This window comes from Gobio gobio (genome assembly GCF_949357685.1).
Source record: "Gobio gobio genome assembly, chromosome: 5".
Classification (NCBI taxonomy): Eukaryota; Metazoa; Chordata; class Actinopteri; order Cypriniformes; family Gobionidae; genus Gobio; species Gobio gobio.
The window spans coordinates 39,445,151-39,463,302 of record NC_137101.1 but is presented as its reverse complement, the minus strand read 5'-3'; the positions used below and the strand labels follow the sequence as shown (position 1 = coordinate 39,463,302).

The window sequence follows — 18,152 nt, the reverse complement described above, 5'->3', positions numbered from 1 at the left end:
CTGCCAACATTGCATTGCTACCAAAGCCCAGCAAAGAGGAGGTCATACAATCACACACCTCAAGATTCAAAGGTCCATCAGAGCCATTGTAACTCTGGTTTACTGCTATCATGCAAAGGAAATTGTGCCATTGACAAACCACAGGATGGGACTTGTACTTGCATAGCAAGTGTATACGGCACATGTCAGTTATTGCAGTATTATGAGAGCAATCGTGTTTTTTTTTGCAGTTTATTATGAATTTTCCCACTTTGTGACTTCACTTATGTTTGGACAAATCTGACAAAACACAGTTTGCCTGGAGAACACATGGCCTATCGTATTTACTATGGGAATTATTTGATAAAAAAAAAAAGATGTAAGTTATTGCAGTAATATCAAGACAAGTTTTTTATTTATATATTTTGAAATAAATTACATATTTTCCCTTTTTTTGACTTCTCTCGTATTTACTATGGGATTGAAAAAAAAGATCCTGGATGTTGCATGAGTGATTATATCAGATGCCATTTGATTTAGCAACCGAGATCACTAGTATCAAGTATCACTCGAGATGTTATAGGTTCAAAGCTTTATTTATAAACATCAAATATAGTAAACTGAATTGAATACAAATGAGGAAATTGAAAATAATTAGTGATAGCAAGACATCTACATAATGGTTGTAATATAGAAAAATATACAAACTGGTAGTCTACTGTTCTGACGTAAGCTGCAGTTCAATTGTCCCACAGATGTCTGTGAAAAATGTAAACATAATCTGGATCTGAAGGCACATAATGTCCAGTTACAGTAGGGCCTACATATCCATTGCCTCATGTACTTCTTGAAATCCAACATAGACACCGGACTCGGAAGGATATCTTTGTCGTATAGCCCCAACCACACATGATGGCAGTGGTTTCTGATGCCCTCTGCCCAAAGTTTCGCCCTGTAGCGCCCATTCCAGCACTATCCGGTAGGACACCAACCTCTTTTGACTGAGAAGACAGCGACAGAATAAGTATATACATGATAATATGATACATAGGCATATTTCGATGGTTTCAGATAGCACTTACTCTGAGGACAGCTGGCCATCTGGTCCACTCGGCATGGGTCGTTTCCTCCAATTGACTTTGTCACGTTGAAAGAAAAAATTGACGACTGCCGGGTGAATCATCGCTGCAAACGCGTCGCTTTCCGCGAAACAGGTGATTTGTCCAGAGTCTTCTGGATCTACATTGACCCACACCATCGATGGCAACACCTGGACCCATTCTGAACAGCACAGGCTCTCAATTTCAGTCGGCATCTGTCCGCAACAGTCACACTTGCACCACCAATTGCTGTTTGCCCGTGTTCTTTCGCCGGCTCCGGTCTGTTCTTGTTCAGATCTTTCTTCCCTCTCACGGTCCATAAAAGCTAGTTCCTCCTCTGTGTACTCGGGTTCAAACAGATATGGCTTTGGGTCTGCTACAAACCAGTTGTCATCGTCTACAAAGTCCGTCATTGCAAATGATCTCTTGCAGTTTGCTAGTAGAACAGGTAGAAATAAAAGTCACGTTGGTTCTATTGATGGAAGTGAGAGGGGGAGGGGGAGGAGGAGAGGATCTTTCAGGTGTGACTTTTTACTGCACCGAGCCGAAGTACTCTCAAAAGTGCTATTCCGCCATACATTATAGTTATCCTTTTTAACCCGCCTAGAAAAGCGCCACGTTTTATTTTGTGTCACCATACTTCAATGTCGCTCAGCTATTCATGTGACTGTATTTAAATAGGGAAACCGTGGAGGTGTTTGGTCGCTTTTAACTTGATCTCTGTTTGGTACCTGGTGAATGAACTTAGTATGCTAAGCTAAATGCTATCAAAGTGTCACCGCGCGTCAGAGAGATTAAGTGCACGCACTGAGATGAGAGAGGTATGTATCAAATCGTCTTATTTAAGGGAATAGCATAGTTTAATATGAAAAAACGGTGGAGTATCCCTTTAAGAGCTGCAGACATTTTTATTTGGGTATGTCGTTTTCAGAAAATTCTCAAAAATAGGGGCACAGGTTAAGAGGTTAATTAATCAAGCATTTTTCAGTTAATACAGTAAATGTTTGACTTTGTAAAGAAAAATGTAGACACTGCTATTTTTTTTTTGAACAGCCAAATATTCCTTTTTCTTCACTTTCTGTAAAGAATTTTCTTCATGTTTTGATTTAGAATAGAATGTGCAGAGTTCCCAATGCATTTCCGTGTATTAAAATAAGTTATTATAAAGATTTTGAGCTTTACTCACTTGTTTAAATGCACTGCTATTATTTTGAACACAACTGTAATCTGTTTCACAAAATGTGGTTTATTTTTTAATAAAGCCATTATATGGAATTGTTGAATGTCTTTAAGATTTCAGGTATCATCCAAATGTAAAGAAATGAGAAAATGACTGTAATAACTTAAATTAAAAAAAAAGTTCATAAAAAGATCGTAAAACTAATCCATATGAATTGAGCGGTTTAGTCAGAATTTTTCTGAAGAGACACGATCGCTTTAGATGATTGAATTTCGGCTTTTATTCACATATTAGCAATTACCAACTCACACATCAGTTGTGGTAAACAGAAGCTCAAGCATGTTAACTTGACCTTTGAGGACCAATGAGGATCATTCTCATGTTACGCAGTACGTTTGAGCTTCAGAAAGAACCAATGAAGTTCATTCTCATGTTACGCAGCACGTTTGCGCTTCAGAAAGAACCAATGAAGTTCATTCTCGTGTTACGCAGCACGTTTGAGCTTCAGAAAGAACCAATGAAGTTAATCCTCGTGTTACGCAGCACGTTTGAGCTTCAGCAAGAACCAATGAAGTTCATTCTCGTGTTACGCATCACGTTTGAGCTTCAGAAAGAACCAATGAAGTTCATTCTTGTGTTACGCAGTACGTTTGAGCTTCAGAAAGAACCAATGAAGTTCATTCTTGTGTTACGCAGTACGTTTGAGCTTCAGAAAGAACCAATGAGGTTCATTCTCGTGTTGCGCAGCACGTTTGAGCTTCAGAAAGAACCAATGAGGTTCATTCTCGTGTTACGCAGCACGTTTGAGCTTCAGAAAGAACCAATGAGGTTCATTCTCGTGTTACGCAGCACGTTTGAGCTTCAGAAAGAACCAATGAGGTTCATTCTCGTGTTACGTACGTGGTCTGTTCTCGCACTTCAAGCAGGTTCAGTTGAGCTTCTGTTTATGTTCACTGATCAGTTTTCTTTTATGTAAAAAATATTTTTCGATAGATATAGTTGCATAATTCAGTGATATATATGATTGGTTGCTTTTGTGTTTAATGTTACTCAAAATAATTGATTTGTTTAAGCTACTTCTGTATTTTTACTAATTTAAAGTGTGACTTCATGTCATTGTTCAATGTGGAAGTCGGATCTTCTCAGGTTCACTTGAAGGCAAGCATGACCAGACCATATTTGTCTGGTCATGTGATCTCAACATGTCTGACCACATGAGGGACCCGTGTCAAATAAAACCACTTTAATTAAGACACACATACCCCTTTTCCACCAAAGCAGAGCTAGAGCTAGATCGGAGCCAGAGCCTAGTTTCAAATCGGCTCTTTGTGTTTCCACACACAAAGCCCCAGCTCCGAGCCAGGAAAAGTGGTTCTTAAGTAGCACCAAAACATTGCTGGGCTAGAACAGGGCTAGAAGTAAGAACCGATTACGTCAGGCACTGGGGGCGGGGTCAACAAGACGAACACAAACTTGAGATCTGCCATTGTTGAAATAGCAGCTAATGGAGCTAACAGCTGCTGCTCGTTTGTAATCTCCATCTATACAAATTACGGCGAACGGCATGAATGCGTTGGATTCGCTGTGTTTTGATGCCGATGTAGGATCGTAAAGCCATGTGAATCAATAGTAACGCAACGTTTGCTTTGTTGATGGAAGGCTTGTTCGCAGCGGTGCTGTGCAGAGACCGATCGCTGTATGATAACGAGTCCAGCGAGAGCATATGACTCCTTATGCTTTTGATTCACTCATGCGGTTTTTTTTTTATATCATACGTGGATCGGTCTGCGCAGCGCCGATGCATCTCGAACAAGCCTGGTGTGTTTTTGTTTCCCGCTGCCCAGGGTTGCCAGGTTTTCACAACAAAACCCGCCGAATTGCTACTCAAAACAAGCCCAATCGCGTTCCAGGGGGGCTTCCCCGGTAAAAATCACATTAGGGGGTAAAATATGTGTTTTTTTGGCATGGTTGCCTACTAAAATTCGCATTCCCGGGGCTAAATATCACATAATTAGGGTCGCTTCAACCCGAGGACATGAAAAAACAGCCCACGGCAAAACCGCGGAATTGGCAACACTGCCGCTGCCTCTCTAGCGTTGCTGAGAAAGATGAGACGTATACAGTGACGTAAGACCTGGCTCTGTAGTGGCTCTCAGCCATAGTTGCCAAGTCCACGTATAACACGCGACTTTGGGCTTCTTTTTTTGGCAAGTCGCGTTAAAAAATCACGAGTCGCGGGTTGCGGTTTTTTGGGCTTATTTAAAAAAATGTGGTTGCTTGTTAGGAAAATATAATAAGCAACTTCGTTTCTTTACATTTATGGTCACTGTTTTGTCCAATACATTGACTGACACTGTCTTCTCACAGCTAATAGGCATTCAGTGCAACGATAAGTGCTGTAGTAATCCGTCCTTTTATATCCCGCCTCCTTCTCCCCTTCATTGAAGAAAAATCGCGTTCAACGTGCAGGCATGTGACGTTATAAATGCACGTAATGATAGTCAGTAGACTTAAATAGACGTATACATTTTTACAAACTATAGCACAAGCAGAGATGGAGAGGAAAGAGGGAGTAGAGGCACCTAATTTAATTAAAAAAATATTTTTGTAATGTATTTAAAATTACAGGCTATTATAAAAAAACAAGTCTACTAATAATAACAGTAGGTATGGTTCGAATTTATTTATTTTATTTCCCAATGTGCACACAATCCATCCTAAATAGTGTGACATTAGTAATTTTCAGTACTATTTAGGGCAGATAGTGTGCACAATGAGATGCAGGGCTTGTCTTTTTCACGGTTTGCAGTGTGTGTGTTCACTACTTACTGCCCCTAATATGTGTGCACTAACTCCGACTATGGGTTACCATAATTGGCCTCCATGTCACTCTTCATTCTTCAAACCTCTTCTGTTCACAGCTGATCGGAGGATATTGTGTGTCCTTTATTGCAATTTGATGATTTTTGTAAAATCACATCTGTTTTTGCTTTTCAAACTCTGAGAGGTTTCAGTTTAATATGTTGCAGGCTCATTTATTGATAAAAAAATTATTTATTATAAATAATATTGATGATAATAAATAATATAGGGCTTGTTTTTGAAGCTGCGGTTGCTTATTTGTCTCGCGAGAGTTGGCAACACTGCTCTCAGCATGTGGAAAAGCAAACGGTTCTTAGAAGGCTCCTCAGTCGAACCAACTATGAACTGGGACTAGCTCTGGCTCTGAACTAGCTCTAGCACTGCCTTGGTGGAAAAGGGGTATCATATGACATTCTTCCAAAATATCATTCATTTCTGTAGAGATGTACATTTTAATAAGGATCAAATGAGCTTTGAGAATGAAACCAACCTGTTTGTTCATCAGTATCTTCTTGTTTCAGACTGAATGTTTCTTCAACCTTTATGTCTTCACTCTCCTCTTTAATAAAAGCCACCTTTCTTTGTTCCTCCGTATCTTCTTGTTTCAGACTGAATGTTTCTTCAATCCCCATGTCTTCACTCTCCTCTTTAATAAACACCATCTTTATTTGTTCATCAGTATCTTCTTGTTTCACACTGAATGTTTCTTCAAACCTCATGTCTTCATTCTCCTCTTTAATAAACGCCATCTTTATAATAGACGTGGATCTCTGTCGCTTCACCAGGAGTTTTTCTGTGTGTCAAGGTTTAAGATGAGAATAATTACCAGAAAGAAAAATAAATCTAAATTAACTAAATATCTGGGTGCGTCTCAATCAAAGTGATTACCACCCCAGCAGTACAAATTAATAAAATAACACAATAAAAGAACACAAATTATACCGTTGGTATTTAATGATTTGTACTATATTACATTTTATTACATTTTACATTCAATTTTCAAGAAAACATTTTCAGTTGGTTTGTAAAAGTTAATTAATTAAACATGGGTTTGTGTTCTTGCATTCACACTGGTTTGACCAGCAGGTCTCATTCATTCATTCGAGCTCTTAGAAGCATTTGATTCAATTGACTCGGAGTATCAAAAACCTTCTTTTAATACATCATAAGTTTCTCCAGTGACCGAGTTCGTGTTTACGATGAAATGATTCACAATATATTCGACGCGAGATGAGACGCACCTTTTCTGTTACTCGTGTGTGGATTGGACGTTTAGATTTAAATGGCATTATTACTGTTAGAGAAATAATACAATTGTGCATTTAATGCAAAATAATTCGTCTTAGATCTCTTCTAATAATTATAAAAATCGACTGAACGCTAATAATTTCTATCGATCCAAACAAGTTAAATGTTTTAAAACACAAACCTTTCTTCAGCCGATTCACAACAAACGCAGGGTCGCGACGCAGACTTATGACGTCACATCGCCAGACTAAAATAAAAGTCCTGTTCACAAGTTGCTGTCTAAAATCACAAAGTGGATTTAAAGTGACATGCAAAAACTCACAGTTCAAAATATTAAGAAACAAACAAGATTTGAATCCTTGAAGAAATGCATATTTAAATACACATAGCCTAATGATGTGTCCCATGATCTTATATGTGAGATTCTGTGTAAAACTTAAAACAGTCATGATAGGGTGCAGAAACTATTTCATACCAAGGGTTGGTAACTCATTTTTCAGTTACAAGACATTTATAAATTGATGTTTGGATGCATTTTTCTAAAGTGCCATAGCAAAAACTATAAATTAATCAAGAAACAAGGTTGCCAATAAAATTAAACCTTTATTATGACCACAGACAAATATACAACAATGTATAGGTAACATTCAGTCTAGCACTTTCAAATATGACAAACTGTCCTACATTAATAATAGATTTACAATATTTAAATAAATACACATCAATGTTTTGAATACACACGTTTATCTTATTCGAGTATCGTCAGAACACATTTTGTCCAGTGAAGTGAACACTGAATAGAAACCCTCAGTCGGAGCGCAGCTTGTTTAGATTTATGAAGTAAAAATTATTGACTGCTTAATTTGGGCATTTATTTGCATACTTTTACTATTACATATCTGATCAATCTCAGCATGTTTTAAGTGTGTGTCTTGCTTTGCTCTGCTCCATTTGAGAAATGAAGGCGTAGTTTCAAGAACTGTAAAAGCCTTATTTATCCTTGGAATGAAAACAAAATGTAAAGCTCTAATGAGGGTGCGGTTGTTGATTTGTAAAAGTCCTTCAGCCTCCATAAAAAGAAATACATATCTGAAGTATGCTGACAGCACCTCTGCCCATAGCCTTTCTATCCTCTGGTTATGCACACTTGGTCCAACCAGAAAACTGTCAGTTAAGTCCTCTGTGTTCAATCATGAAATGTGCAATGTCTATATTTTGTGAGCCTGCATCACCTCTTAGTCTACTTGGAACTTTTCAGAGATGCTGTGGATACGTTTTGATTACCAAAAGGCAGCGTACCATCTGTTGTTATTGCAACATCTGTATGTGATGCATCTGCTTTAGCACAACACAGCCATGATAAACAAGGCCCCAGTTTGAAAGTTTGTGATTGGCCCAGGACACACCAAGCCGTCGGACCGTTTTTGAGCATTGGCCGACTAAGTTTTTCTGGTGTGTTCCTCACCGCAGGCACTAGTCAGACTCCGTCAGGTTTTTTGGGGCCGATTCAACAAATTGAATTGAATCTGCTTTGAATCTGCTTTCATATCTGTTTCAACATGTAGAATCGGCATCGGTGACAGAGAGATAACTAATTGGCTGTTCAGCTTATTGAATGAGTCAGTGCATCAGAGAATAATAGTGAAACAGCGAGTGGAGTAGAAAAAACGGTGCAGATAAAAGGCTGTTCTAATCTTACCTGTTCCTGTGCGAATATTTTAATATTTAATGTTATTTTATATTAAGTAGATTAGTAAAATGAATTTAATAATTGCGACTTAAAATATGTATTGTTGATGTGACAATTGAATACAATATAAACAAAACATTAAAGCCATGATTTTAATATTCATACATGAGAATTGATACACATTCACACTTGGATACGTCAATATTGTACGTTTTAGTGCTGTCAATATGTCAGTATTGTACGTAGTGTGTAAATGAAAATGTGATAGAATCACACTTTACGTAAGAATACACACGTATACTCATGAGATCACGTTGGAATGATGAGTATAGATTAATATATCTGCAGAAATAGACAGTTGTCTCATTTACGTGCAGACACAGAACGCACATGCTATTTGACAGTTGGCTGTCGTTCTCTCTCGGTCTTCAAGTGCAGCTTTTTTGCCCCAACGTGAGGTTTTATGGTTCTTTTATGGCCTGCAAATTTCGATTCACACCAAGATGACGGCAAAGGTTGTTTGACCCCCCAAGACAAAGAAAAAAGCAGATCCCTGTTTTTTCACCACCTTTATATGAACTGTGACATGGTTAAAATCCACAGGAAAACTCACAGAAACTGTTGTTACAAATAAACTGCATCAAATCATTCAAAAAAGAATGATAGCTGGACTTGCATTCAAACGGCCTTCTACTGCATATGTAACCACTCCTGTTTAAACCGCCCGCTCCAAGTTTGTGTGTAAGAGAGTTGGCTCACCCCTCCCTCATGCAGTATAATTGGTTGACACCGTGTAATTGACAGGAACAGAATGTGAGACTGATCAGACAGTCGAAACGAATGTGTTCCAACAGTGCTCGTCACTGCAAAATGATTGAGAAGGCCAATCAAATCAAAGTAGGCGGGGTTTACGTTCTCTTTTGGCTCGTGCACACTGCACAGTCTTCACACACAGACGAGCGCGTCAATCTATCGCTTAATGCCGTTGCGGAGAGAGAATCTATTCTTTCCGGTGAAATTAGAAAACAAAATGCACACAAACGTGTCCATGCTCTAAATATATGATCATTGATGAACAGCTTTGATTTTAATGAAGAAGAAAAAAAAAACTATATGAGAGCGGATTAGAACCTGGAACCTTTGACACGGTTTACAAAAATTCTACCACCAGACAACTAGAGAACTCAAGTGTTAACAGCGGATCTATGTATTTATTGACTCATGCGAAGAATTTTGGGACTAATAATATATTTGATGCAAATTAATGCAAATATTGTTTTCAAATAGTCCCAAAAAGATTATTTCCCAACTAGAATTAGACCTAGAATTTCGTTCACTGTTCTGTTTGACCTGGTTACGGCCTTGCTTTGAATTAGTCTATTATTTTGAATAAAATCATTCATTATTTCATTATTACATAATGATTTAATTTCTATAGGCTATATTTAAAAAAAATAGAGTAGGCAAGAGAAGCCTATGTTCTGTAGAACCGTTCATGTTTAGAAGGAAAGTTCATGTTCAGAGGAAGGATAATTTTATTTAGCAAAATATCTTACCATTCACTGATGCGTCCAGGTCACACACGGTCTATTATTATGTTGTAAAAAATCATTAAAATTAAAATTAAATGAATGGTCTATAAGTATTTTGGAGATCTTATTATATTGGGCTTTATTAAACTTCATGGAACTATAATTAATTTATATGCTATTTTTACATGTCAATTTATTGAACAATTTTCAGTCTTTAAACTGATTTGCTATCCTGTGGCTCCCTCTGGTGGACAACATTAGTATTCATCTCTGAATCGCATTCATATAAATGGCTTTTTTTTTTTAATGATTAATTTTTTTTTTAATGATTACAAATACCCACACAAACTCAAATTCACTGATTTGTGGTACCTTATTTTCAACTAACATTTTTTGATGTAGTGATACATTACTATATCACTTGTTAAATGGTTATTTAACAACTACATTCAGTCCTGCATTAACAGTGTGATTTAAGTCAAGTCAGTGGCCCACCTTAAGCAAGTCAAGTCGAGTCCTGCTAAGGGTCAAGTCAAATTACAATAACAAACAGAAACAAGTAGATTTTATATTGGCCTCAACCTTATTTATTTTTCAAATAGGAACACAAACAGGACCGCATTGGGCAGGATGTGGAACAATGTGTTGAAATAGTTGTAGCCCTAAGAACATGAAAAGGATGGTCGAGCCCTGACAAAGTTGCTGTTCACCATCTCAATCTGCCTTCTAAAAATCAGTATCCTTAGAAACGCTTTGAACAACTCAGAACGGCATATAGTTCATCACAACAACATAACATCATATACATAATCCACCTGCTATAGGCCTATTGCTAAAGGTACACGATTTTTCATATCAAGAGAAAAATATACCAGGATAACCTGGCTTCTCTTGAGACTCCCCTGCTTCAGACAATAGTCAATGGTTGCATCCAAAATCACATATTTCCCTACTATATCACAGGCGAAAAACAGTATGTGACAATGTCCAAATTCACAGTACTCATAAAAGAGCGGGCAAAATGTACATACGAATGTAGTACGCCCAGATATGTTAAAGCCCTTTGGCACGTTGACGTGATTGGTAGGTAGTCAGAAACACCAGCGATTTCAAAGCGCATTTTTGAGCTTGTCTTTGGTTCACTGTCCTTTTAAGGAGAAAATACTCAGCAAAAACACCACATATACATATAAACAACCTTAAAAACTTAATTTTCACCACAGGGGGTCTTTAAGAACTCTTCATATTTTATGAGTTAATGTTGGTATTTAATTATCTGTAAATTATATTTAACATATACTATTTTCAATAAAACAAGCAGATGGTTTGTAAAAGTTAATTAATTACATGGGTGTTTGTGTTCTTGTTGCATTCAGTGTGCGGTGGATCGACATCTTTGAATCACTGAATCATTACGTGAAGCATCTAATTCAATTGATTCGGAGTATCAAAAACGTCTTGTAACAGTGGCGGGCCCAAAGTTTAAAGCAGCAGTCTAAATTAATTTACATAGTTCGGGTGCCAGACAAGCTCAATCTTGTCAAAATAAAAAATACAGTTTTTGTTTCCCAAAAAGACTACGTCACTCTGCTGCCAGCACCCCAAAGTGCAAACCAGCCGCACTACAGTGATGACCCCCGCAACTCACGTCCGCTTTAGCGATCCAGCCTGGCTCAAACACAGCAGCGATGCATTCAGTCTCACCAACTAGGCGGTTGTCTCAGATAATCTGTTTCTCTTTTCTTTCTTTTTTTCCTCTTACAACTCCTTCATATATACGCATTTCCTACCTGTAGGAAGGGAACTCCGTTACTACGTTACTTCAGTGACTGACTGGGAGAAAACCAAAATTGAGGTTTCTCGCATTTCGTGGAAAGAGAGCATGACCGCATACAGAAAAGACCATAAAAAATTAGTCATTAGAATTAGTCAATTACAGGCCGATCTCAAATCTACCCTTTCTGTCAAAAATACTTGAAAAGGCAGTGTCCTCACAATTATGCTCCTTTTATGGTATCTGTGAGGATTTCCAGTCAGGATTTAGACCGTATCATAGTACTGAGACTGCTCTCATCAGAGTTACAAATTATTTACTCTTATCATCCGATAGTGGTTGTATCTCTCTATTAGTGTAACTCGATCTTAGCGCTGCATTTGATACTATCGACCACAACATTCTTTTGAATAGACTCGAAAATTATGTTGGCATTAGTGGAATTGCATTGGCATGGTTTAAATCATACTTATCTGACTGTTATCAGTTTGTAGCAGTAAATGAAGAGATGTCACACCGATCACAAGTTCAGTATAGAGTACCGCAAGGCTCAGTGCTAGGACTGTTGCTTTTCACCCTGTACATGCTACCACTGGGAGATATCATTTGGAAGCATGGCGTTAGTTTTCATATTAGCCCGGTTCTGTCAACACTGCACTGACTTCCTATTAAACATTGCATACATTTAAAAACTTGCTTATTACTTACAAAGCACTAAATGGTTTAGCTCCCCAGTACTTGAGCAAGTTCTTAACACATTATACTCCATCACATCTATTGCGGTCTCAAAATTCTGTACAGTTGATAATACCTAGAATATCAAAATCAACTGCAGGCGGTCGATCCTTTTCCTATTTAGCACCTAAACTCTGGAACAGTCTTCCTAGCATTGCTCGGGAAGCAGACATACTCTGTCAGTTTAAATCTAGACTAAAAACACATCTCTTTACTATGGCATACACATAAACATTTTTTTTTTCAATTAAATAATTGTTAGGCTGCATTAGCTAGTTCAACTAACACTTAACACTTCCCATAACACCTGATGTACTCGTTACATCATAAAAAGGATGGCATCTACGCTAATGTTAGTCTCTCTGTTTATCCCGAGGTTTACTGCAGTCAGCCGGATCCAGGCCGTTTCCAGATCAGATGGTGGACCTGCGCCCAGACATGACCAACGCATCCCTGAAGTGTGCAGAGACCAAACCTAGACTCCCCCTGAAATTGCCTCATCGACACGGCATCCTCAATAAACCTGTCTCCGGCATGATGACTCCGATCTTTCAAATATTCCTACTTAATTGTTTGATCGACACATCATCCTCAATAAACTCGTATATAGCATGATACAGCACCCCGACTGTGCCTGGTTTCTCCCAAGGTTTATTTTTCTCCATTATGCTACCTGATGGAGTTTTGGTTCCTTGCCACTGTCACCTTTGGCTTGCTCAGTTGGGGACGCTAAATTTTCAACTTGAATTACTAAACTAAATTAAATACATCAACTAAATTACTGATCTGCCCACATTGTCACTATATGATAATTGAAATGAGCTAGATGACATCACTGTTTTCTCCAGAGCGGCTGTACAGCCAAATCAAATTGTGTTGCATTATTTTCCTGTTTAACACCGGGAAGCTGCTTTGAAACAATCGGCATTGTAAAAAGCGCTAAATAAATAAAGTTGACTTGACTGACGTAATGGAGGTTTCGCTTAGAAGCCAATCGCCTTCGAGTTCTACAAAACGAACCAATAGCATGAAAACTTACCTGAGTGAAATAGTGCACACATCCAGTCCATGGAGTGCAATGCCACAGCAAGCGATGACACCTGAGCCTGTCCATTACTGGCCATTTGGAGCGAGTACACAAGAGGACACTGGCTTTACACAGAGATTATAGAATCTCGCAAAAACCTGCAGCTCTATAAATGTCTGTCAGCGAGGCACCATGTGCTAAAGCCCAAGAAGAAGCCACAGTCCTGGTGGAGTGTGCTCTTACTCCTAGGGCAGTCCCTGAACCTGGTATGCCAGGACAATAGTGTCCACGATCCAGTGAGACAACCTCTGCTTGGAGAGAGCTTTCCCTTTCTGCTGCCCTCCAAAACAGACAAAGAGCTGGTCTGATGTCCTGAAACACTGCGTACTGTCTATGTAAGCTCTGACGGCACGTACTGGACAGAGCAGTGCCAAGGCTGGGTCTGCCTCCTCCAGGGACAGCGCTTGCAGGTTCACCACCTGGTCCCTAAAAGGAGTGGTGGGAACCTTGGACACATATTCAGGCCGGGGTCTCAGGATAACGTGTGAGTTAGCCGGCCCGAATACCAGGAACACTTCGTCAACCGAAAATGCCTGCAGATCCCCTATGCTCTTGATGGAGGCAAAAGCAATCAAGAGCGCTGTCGTCATAGACAAGAACTTAAACACAATGGACTGCAAAGGCTCAAAGGGAGCTCTGCAGGGCAGATAAGACTACTGGAAGGTCCCAAGAGGGCATCTGTAGAGGGTGAGGTGGATTTATCCTCCTAGCTCCTCTAAGGAACCTGCTGACCAAGTTGTGCTGTCCCACTGTTTTCGAATCCACAAGGTCATGGTGTGCTGATATTGCAGCCACATAGACCTTAAGGGTGGAAGGAGACAGCCTTTGATCCAACCTTTCTTGGAGGAAGGACAGCACAGACCCCATTTTCTGGGGTATTCTCTGAGAGAAGAGCACCAGGTGACAAAGAGGTTCCAAAGAGGCATAGGCCTGTTTTGTAGACAAGGCTCTAAGGGAAGTGATGGTAGCCACCACCTGAGGTGGTAGGGTACTCAAACCTTCTGTGTCCCGTCCAGGGCCCACACGTGTAGGTTCCACAGGTCGGGACACGGGTGCCATATGGTGCCCTGTCTGGCCGGCCAATATGGGGCGACCAAGAGGACCTGCTCCTTGTTCTCCCTGATCTTGCACAAAACCTGTGCAAGAAGGCTCACTGGGGGAAACGCATACTTGTGTAGGCCCCACAGCCAGCTGTGCGCTAGTGCATCCGTGCCGAGGGTCCCCTCGGTCAGAGAGTAAAACCAGCGGCAATGGGAAGTGTCGTGGGAGGCAAACAGATCTACCTGTGCATCACCGAACAGTTCCCAAATCAGCTGAACCGACTGGGGATGGAGTCTCCAGACATACAGCCAGCAACTTGAGGCTATTGAAATGCCATAGGCACTGGGGTCCTTTCCAGGAGCCCGCAGCAGCATAACCATTGCACATGGCACCCCAGCCAATGGTAGAGGCATCTGTTGATACAACAACATGCCTGGAAACTCGTTGTAAGGGCACTCCGGCCCGTAGAAAAGTGAGGTTCGACCACAGGGTGAAGGTCTTAAGGCAGGCCCGAGTGACTGGGACCCGGAGCGTGCCTGGTTGCTATGCCAATCTCAGGATTCAATCGCGAAGCCAGTAATGAAGTGGTCTCATATGAAGTAAACCTAGCGGCATTACTGCAGCTGCGGATGCCATATGTCCCAGGAGCCTCTGAAATAAATTCAGTGGAACCACATTCTTGCTCTCAAATTGGCGAAGAAAAGTCAGCAGTGACTGAGTGCACTTGCTTGCAAGCTGCGCGTACATGGCAGCTGAGTCGATATCCATACCGAGAAAAGAGATCCTCTGCACAGGGGAGAGTTTTCTCTTTTCCCAATTGACCCGAAGGCCCAGACAGGTGAGGTGCTGGAGCACCAAGTCCCTGTGTTCGTAAACCTGATCTCGAGAGTGAGCTAGAATCAGCCAGTCGTGGCACAAGGGCTGCCTCAACGACTTTCGTAAAGACACGAGGAGACAAAACTAACTCGAATGGGAGAACCGTGTACTGGTATGCCTGCCCCCCGAATGCAAATCATAGAAACGCTCTGTGTAAAGGAATAATGGAGACATGAAAGTACTCATCCTTCAGCATTTGCTGCAAACCAATCCAAAGGACGAATGCATTCAAAAATGAGTTTGGCTGTCAACATCTTGAATGGCAGCCTGTGAAGGGTTTGGTTCAAGACGCCAGGTCCAGGATTGGTCATAACCCACAGCTCTTCTTGAGTACAATGAAGTAGGGGCTGTAAAAGCCGGACTTCCTCTCGGCTGGAAGGACGATCTTGAGGCTGATCGAGATATAGCAATTTAATTATGTTGTTAACCTTTATAGCCTACCATGGTGATGTGCAAGTAAGGGCTCACTATATAGCCTAGTTTACAGCATTATCTTTAAGAAACTTTTAGTTGTAATTGAATTAATTTAAGGACAGACAAAAAAAATTTCAGTGAACTGTTTAAAATAATAAACAATTTTGTAAAACTGCTGTACCGAACCCGTAATGAACCGTGACTTCAAAACCGAGGTGCGTACCGAACCGTCAGTTTTGTGTACCATTACACCCCTAATATTTATATTATATTAATTATAATTATGTATAATATATTCATATAATTATAATATTAATTGACAATATTAAACTTCTTAAATTAAAATAAATATAATACATGCATTAATATACACACCTTTAAAGGGCATATTGCAGGTTAGAGTACCCAATGAGTCAATGTATAGAAAAATGATGTAGGAACTAGATTTTAAAATATACATATAAATACGCTACTAAGGCTTTTGGAGTCATTTTTATGAGAAAATGTTACTTCCGCAGCTAAAAATGCCAAAAACGGAAATGACATAATGGCAGAGTGCGGTCAATTTCAACAATAGGAAAACAATGGATCGCAATGACAGTTTGGACGCTGAGGAAATTATAAATGTTTATTAATACTCATATGGCAGACCACAGCCATACATTTATGACACACACTTAGGGATAGGTCAGGATTAGACATATCAATGATTAATGAAGACAAATTGAGTTGTTGTGTGAGGAGAACAGGTTGAGAACAGGGCAGGTGTCTCGGTGAGAGACCAGTGTTAGCTAATGATATGTACACGTTAGCTAACGTTTATCAGGTAATAGCAAAGCTGGTATTGGTCAACTAGGAGTATTGATACTTACCAATTACAGAAACTAATAAGCTTCAATCAGGCATAAGTCACATTTGTCAATATGCGTCCACACTAAACGTTATGTTATATAGAGAAACTTCAGGAGAAACCCCCCTGCTCTCCCCCCACTCACCATCATGGACAGCACTGTAAAAACAGTGGAGTCATTCAGGTTCCTGGGCACCACCATCTCTCAGGACCTGAAGTGGGACATTCACATTGCCTCCATTGGGAAAAAAGCCCAACAGAGGTTGAACTTCCTCTGCCAACTGATGAAGTTCAATCTGCCACAGGAACTGCTGAAACGGTTTTATTCTACCATCATTGAATCCATCCTATGCACTTCAATTACCATCTGGTACAGCTCAGCTACCAGATCTGACCTCAGGAGACTACAGAGGGTAGTCTGCTGAGCGAATCACTGGTACAACCCTCCCCACTCTCCAAGATCTGTAATTATCCATAGTACGTAAAAGGGCTGGCAAAATCACTCTGGACCCCTCTCATCCAGCACACTCCCTCTTCGAACTGTTGCCATCCGGTCGACGCTACAGAGCCCTGAGCACCAGAACGACCAGGCACAGGGACAGTTTCTTCCCTCAGGCAATCCATCTCATGAACACTTCACAATAAACGAGAAACTCACACGTTTACACACACACACACGCTCACACAGAATTGTACATTCCTTTTATTCACTTATTTTTAACACACTTATTTACATCACTAATTTAAACCTAAAATACGTGTACATAGTATGTTGCTTATATAATTTATTTTTAATTTGTATATTGGGTCTATGCTATTTTGCACATTGTCTGTATATTTGTATATTGTTATTTTTATTATCTGTGTCTTGTCACTGTCATTCTGTGCACTGTGGAGCTTCTGTCACTACAACAAATTCCTAGTATGTGTAAACATACCTGGCATTACCAGCACATAATTCAAAACTGTTTTGAAAAGTGTGAGACTATGCATTTGTGTTAATGTACATACTTTGTGTTCATCAATGTTGAAACTGATTCACAAACAACGGTGAAGAAGCATCGCGGACGTGGATGTTTATTCATTTAATATCACACTTTACATGCGTATTACAATGTTGAACTCCATCATATCCCCGGGATGATGATCGGGTCTAAAGTGAACGCTACACACCACCGCGTTTTTCGAAGCCGATGCAGAAGTTTCTTCACTGATACAAAACACCATCCATGCAGGTTTCCTAACTTTTTGTTTTGTTAGGAAACCTGTGGACTCGATGTCCTGACAGGCTGGACACAATAATATACCATGACGATGATAAATTGAAAACAAAAAACTACCGAAAACACCAACTTATTCTGCACTGAGCCACCGCAGAGCCTGGCAAATGACTCCCTCTCGTGACGTAATTTGACGCGATGTTGAAAAAATAAAGTTTTTTACAAAGTCAACAAAACGGCCACAAATTTAATAGATAAAGTGGCCATGTCCTTTTAAAACATTTTAAATATGGTATTTTCATTCAATGTTAAATATTCATTTTTAAAGAAAATAAAATGCAATATGCCCTTTAAAACAGATTAGGCTTACGTGTATTCTTTTGAGCTCTAGGTGAAACGATATAAATTGTTAGGCCTATTTGTTTGATTCACATGTATTGGATATTGTCAGATTTCTTTCTTTCTCCTGTCATCTTAAATGTTTTGCTTCAGCAGCAGTGATTATTCCTACCATGTAAATGCATTTTATTTCATGATTTCTTTTTTTAATAATGATCCCCCTCA

At 39.7% G+C, this 18,152-nt stretch overlaps 1 protein-coding gene across 1 annotated transcript in view; it reads right to left on the bottom strand.

Moving 5' to 3' along the window:
- Window positions 1–561: 561 nt before the first annotated feature.
- Window positions 562–18,152, bottom strand: part of LOC307126269 (uncharacterized protein) — a 36,435-nt gene continuing 18,844 nt past the window's right edge. The window contains exons 3-5 of the mRNA XM_079816734.1: window positions 5,612–5,914; window positions 1,062–1,515; window positions 562–980 (exon numbers count right to left, since the gene is read on the bottom strand). Coding sequence (XP_079672860.1) covers window positions 800–980; window positions 1,062–1,515; window positions 5,612–5,914 — 938 coding nt within the window. The 3' untranslated portion in view covers window positions 562–799. The remainder of the gene's footprint in view (window positions 981–1,061; window positions 1,516–5,611; window positions 5,915–18,152) is intronic.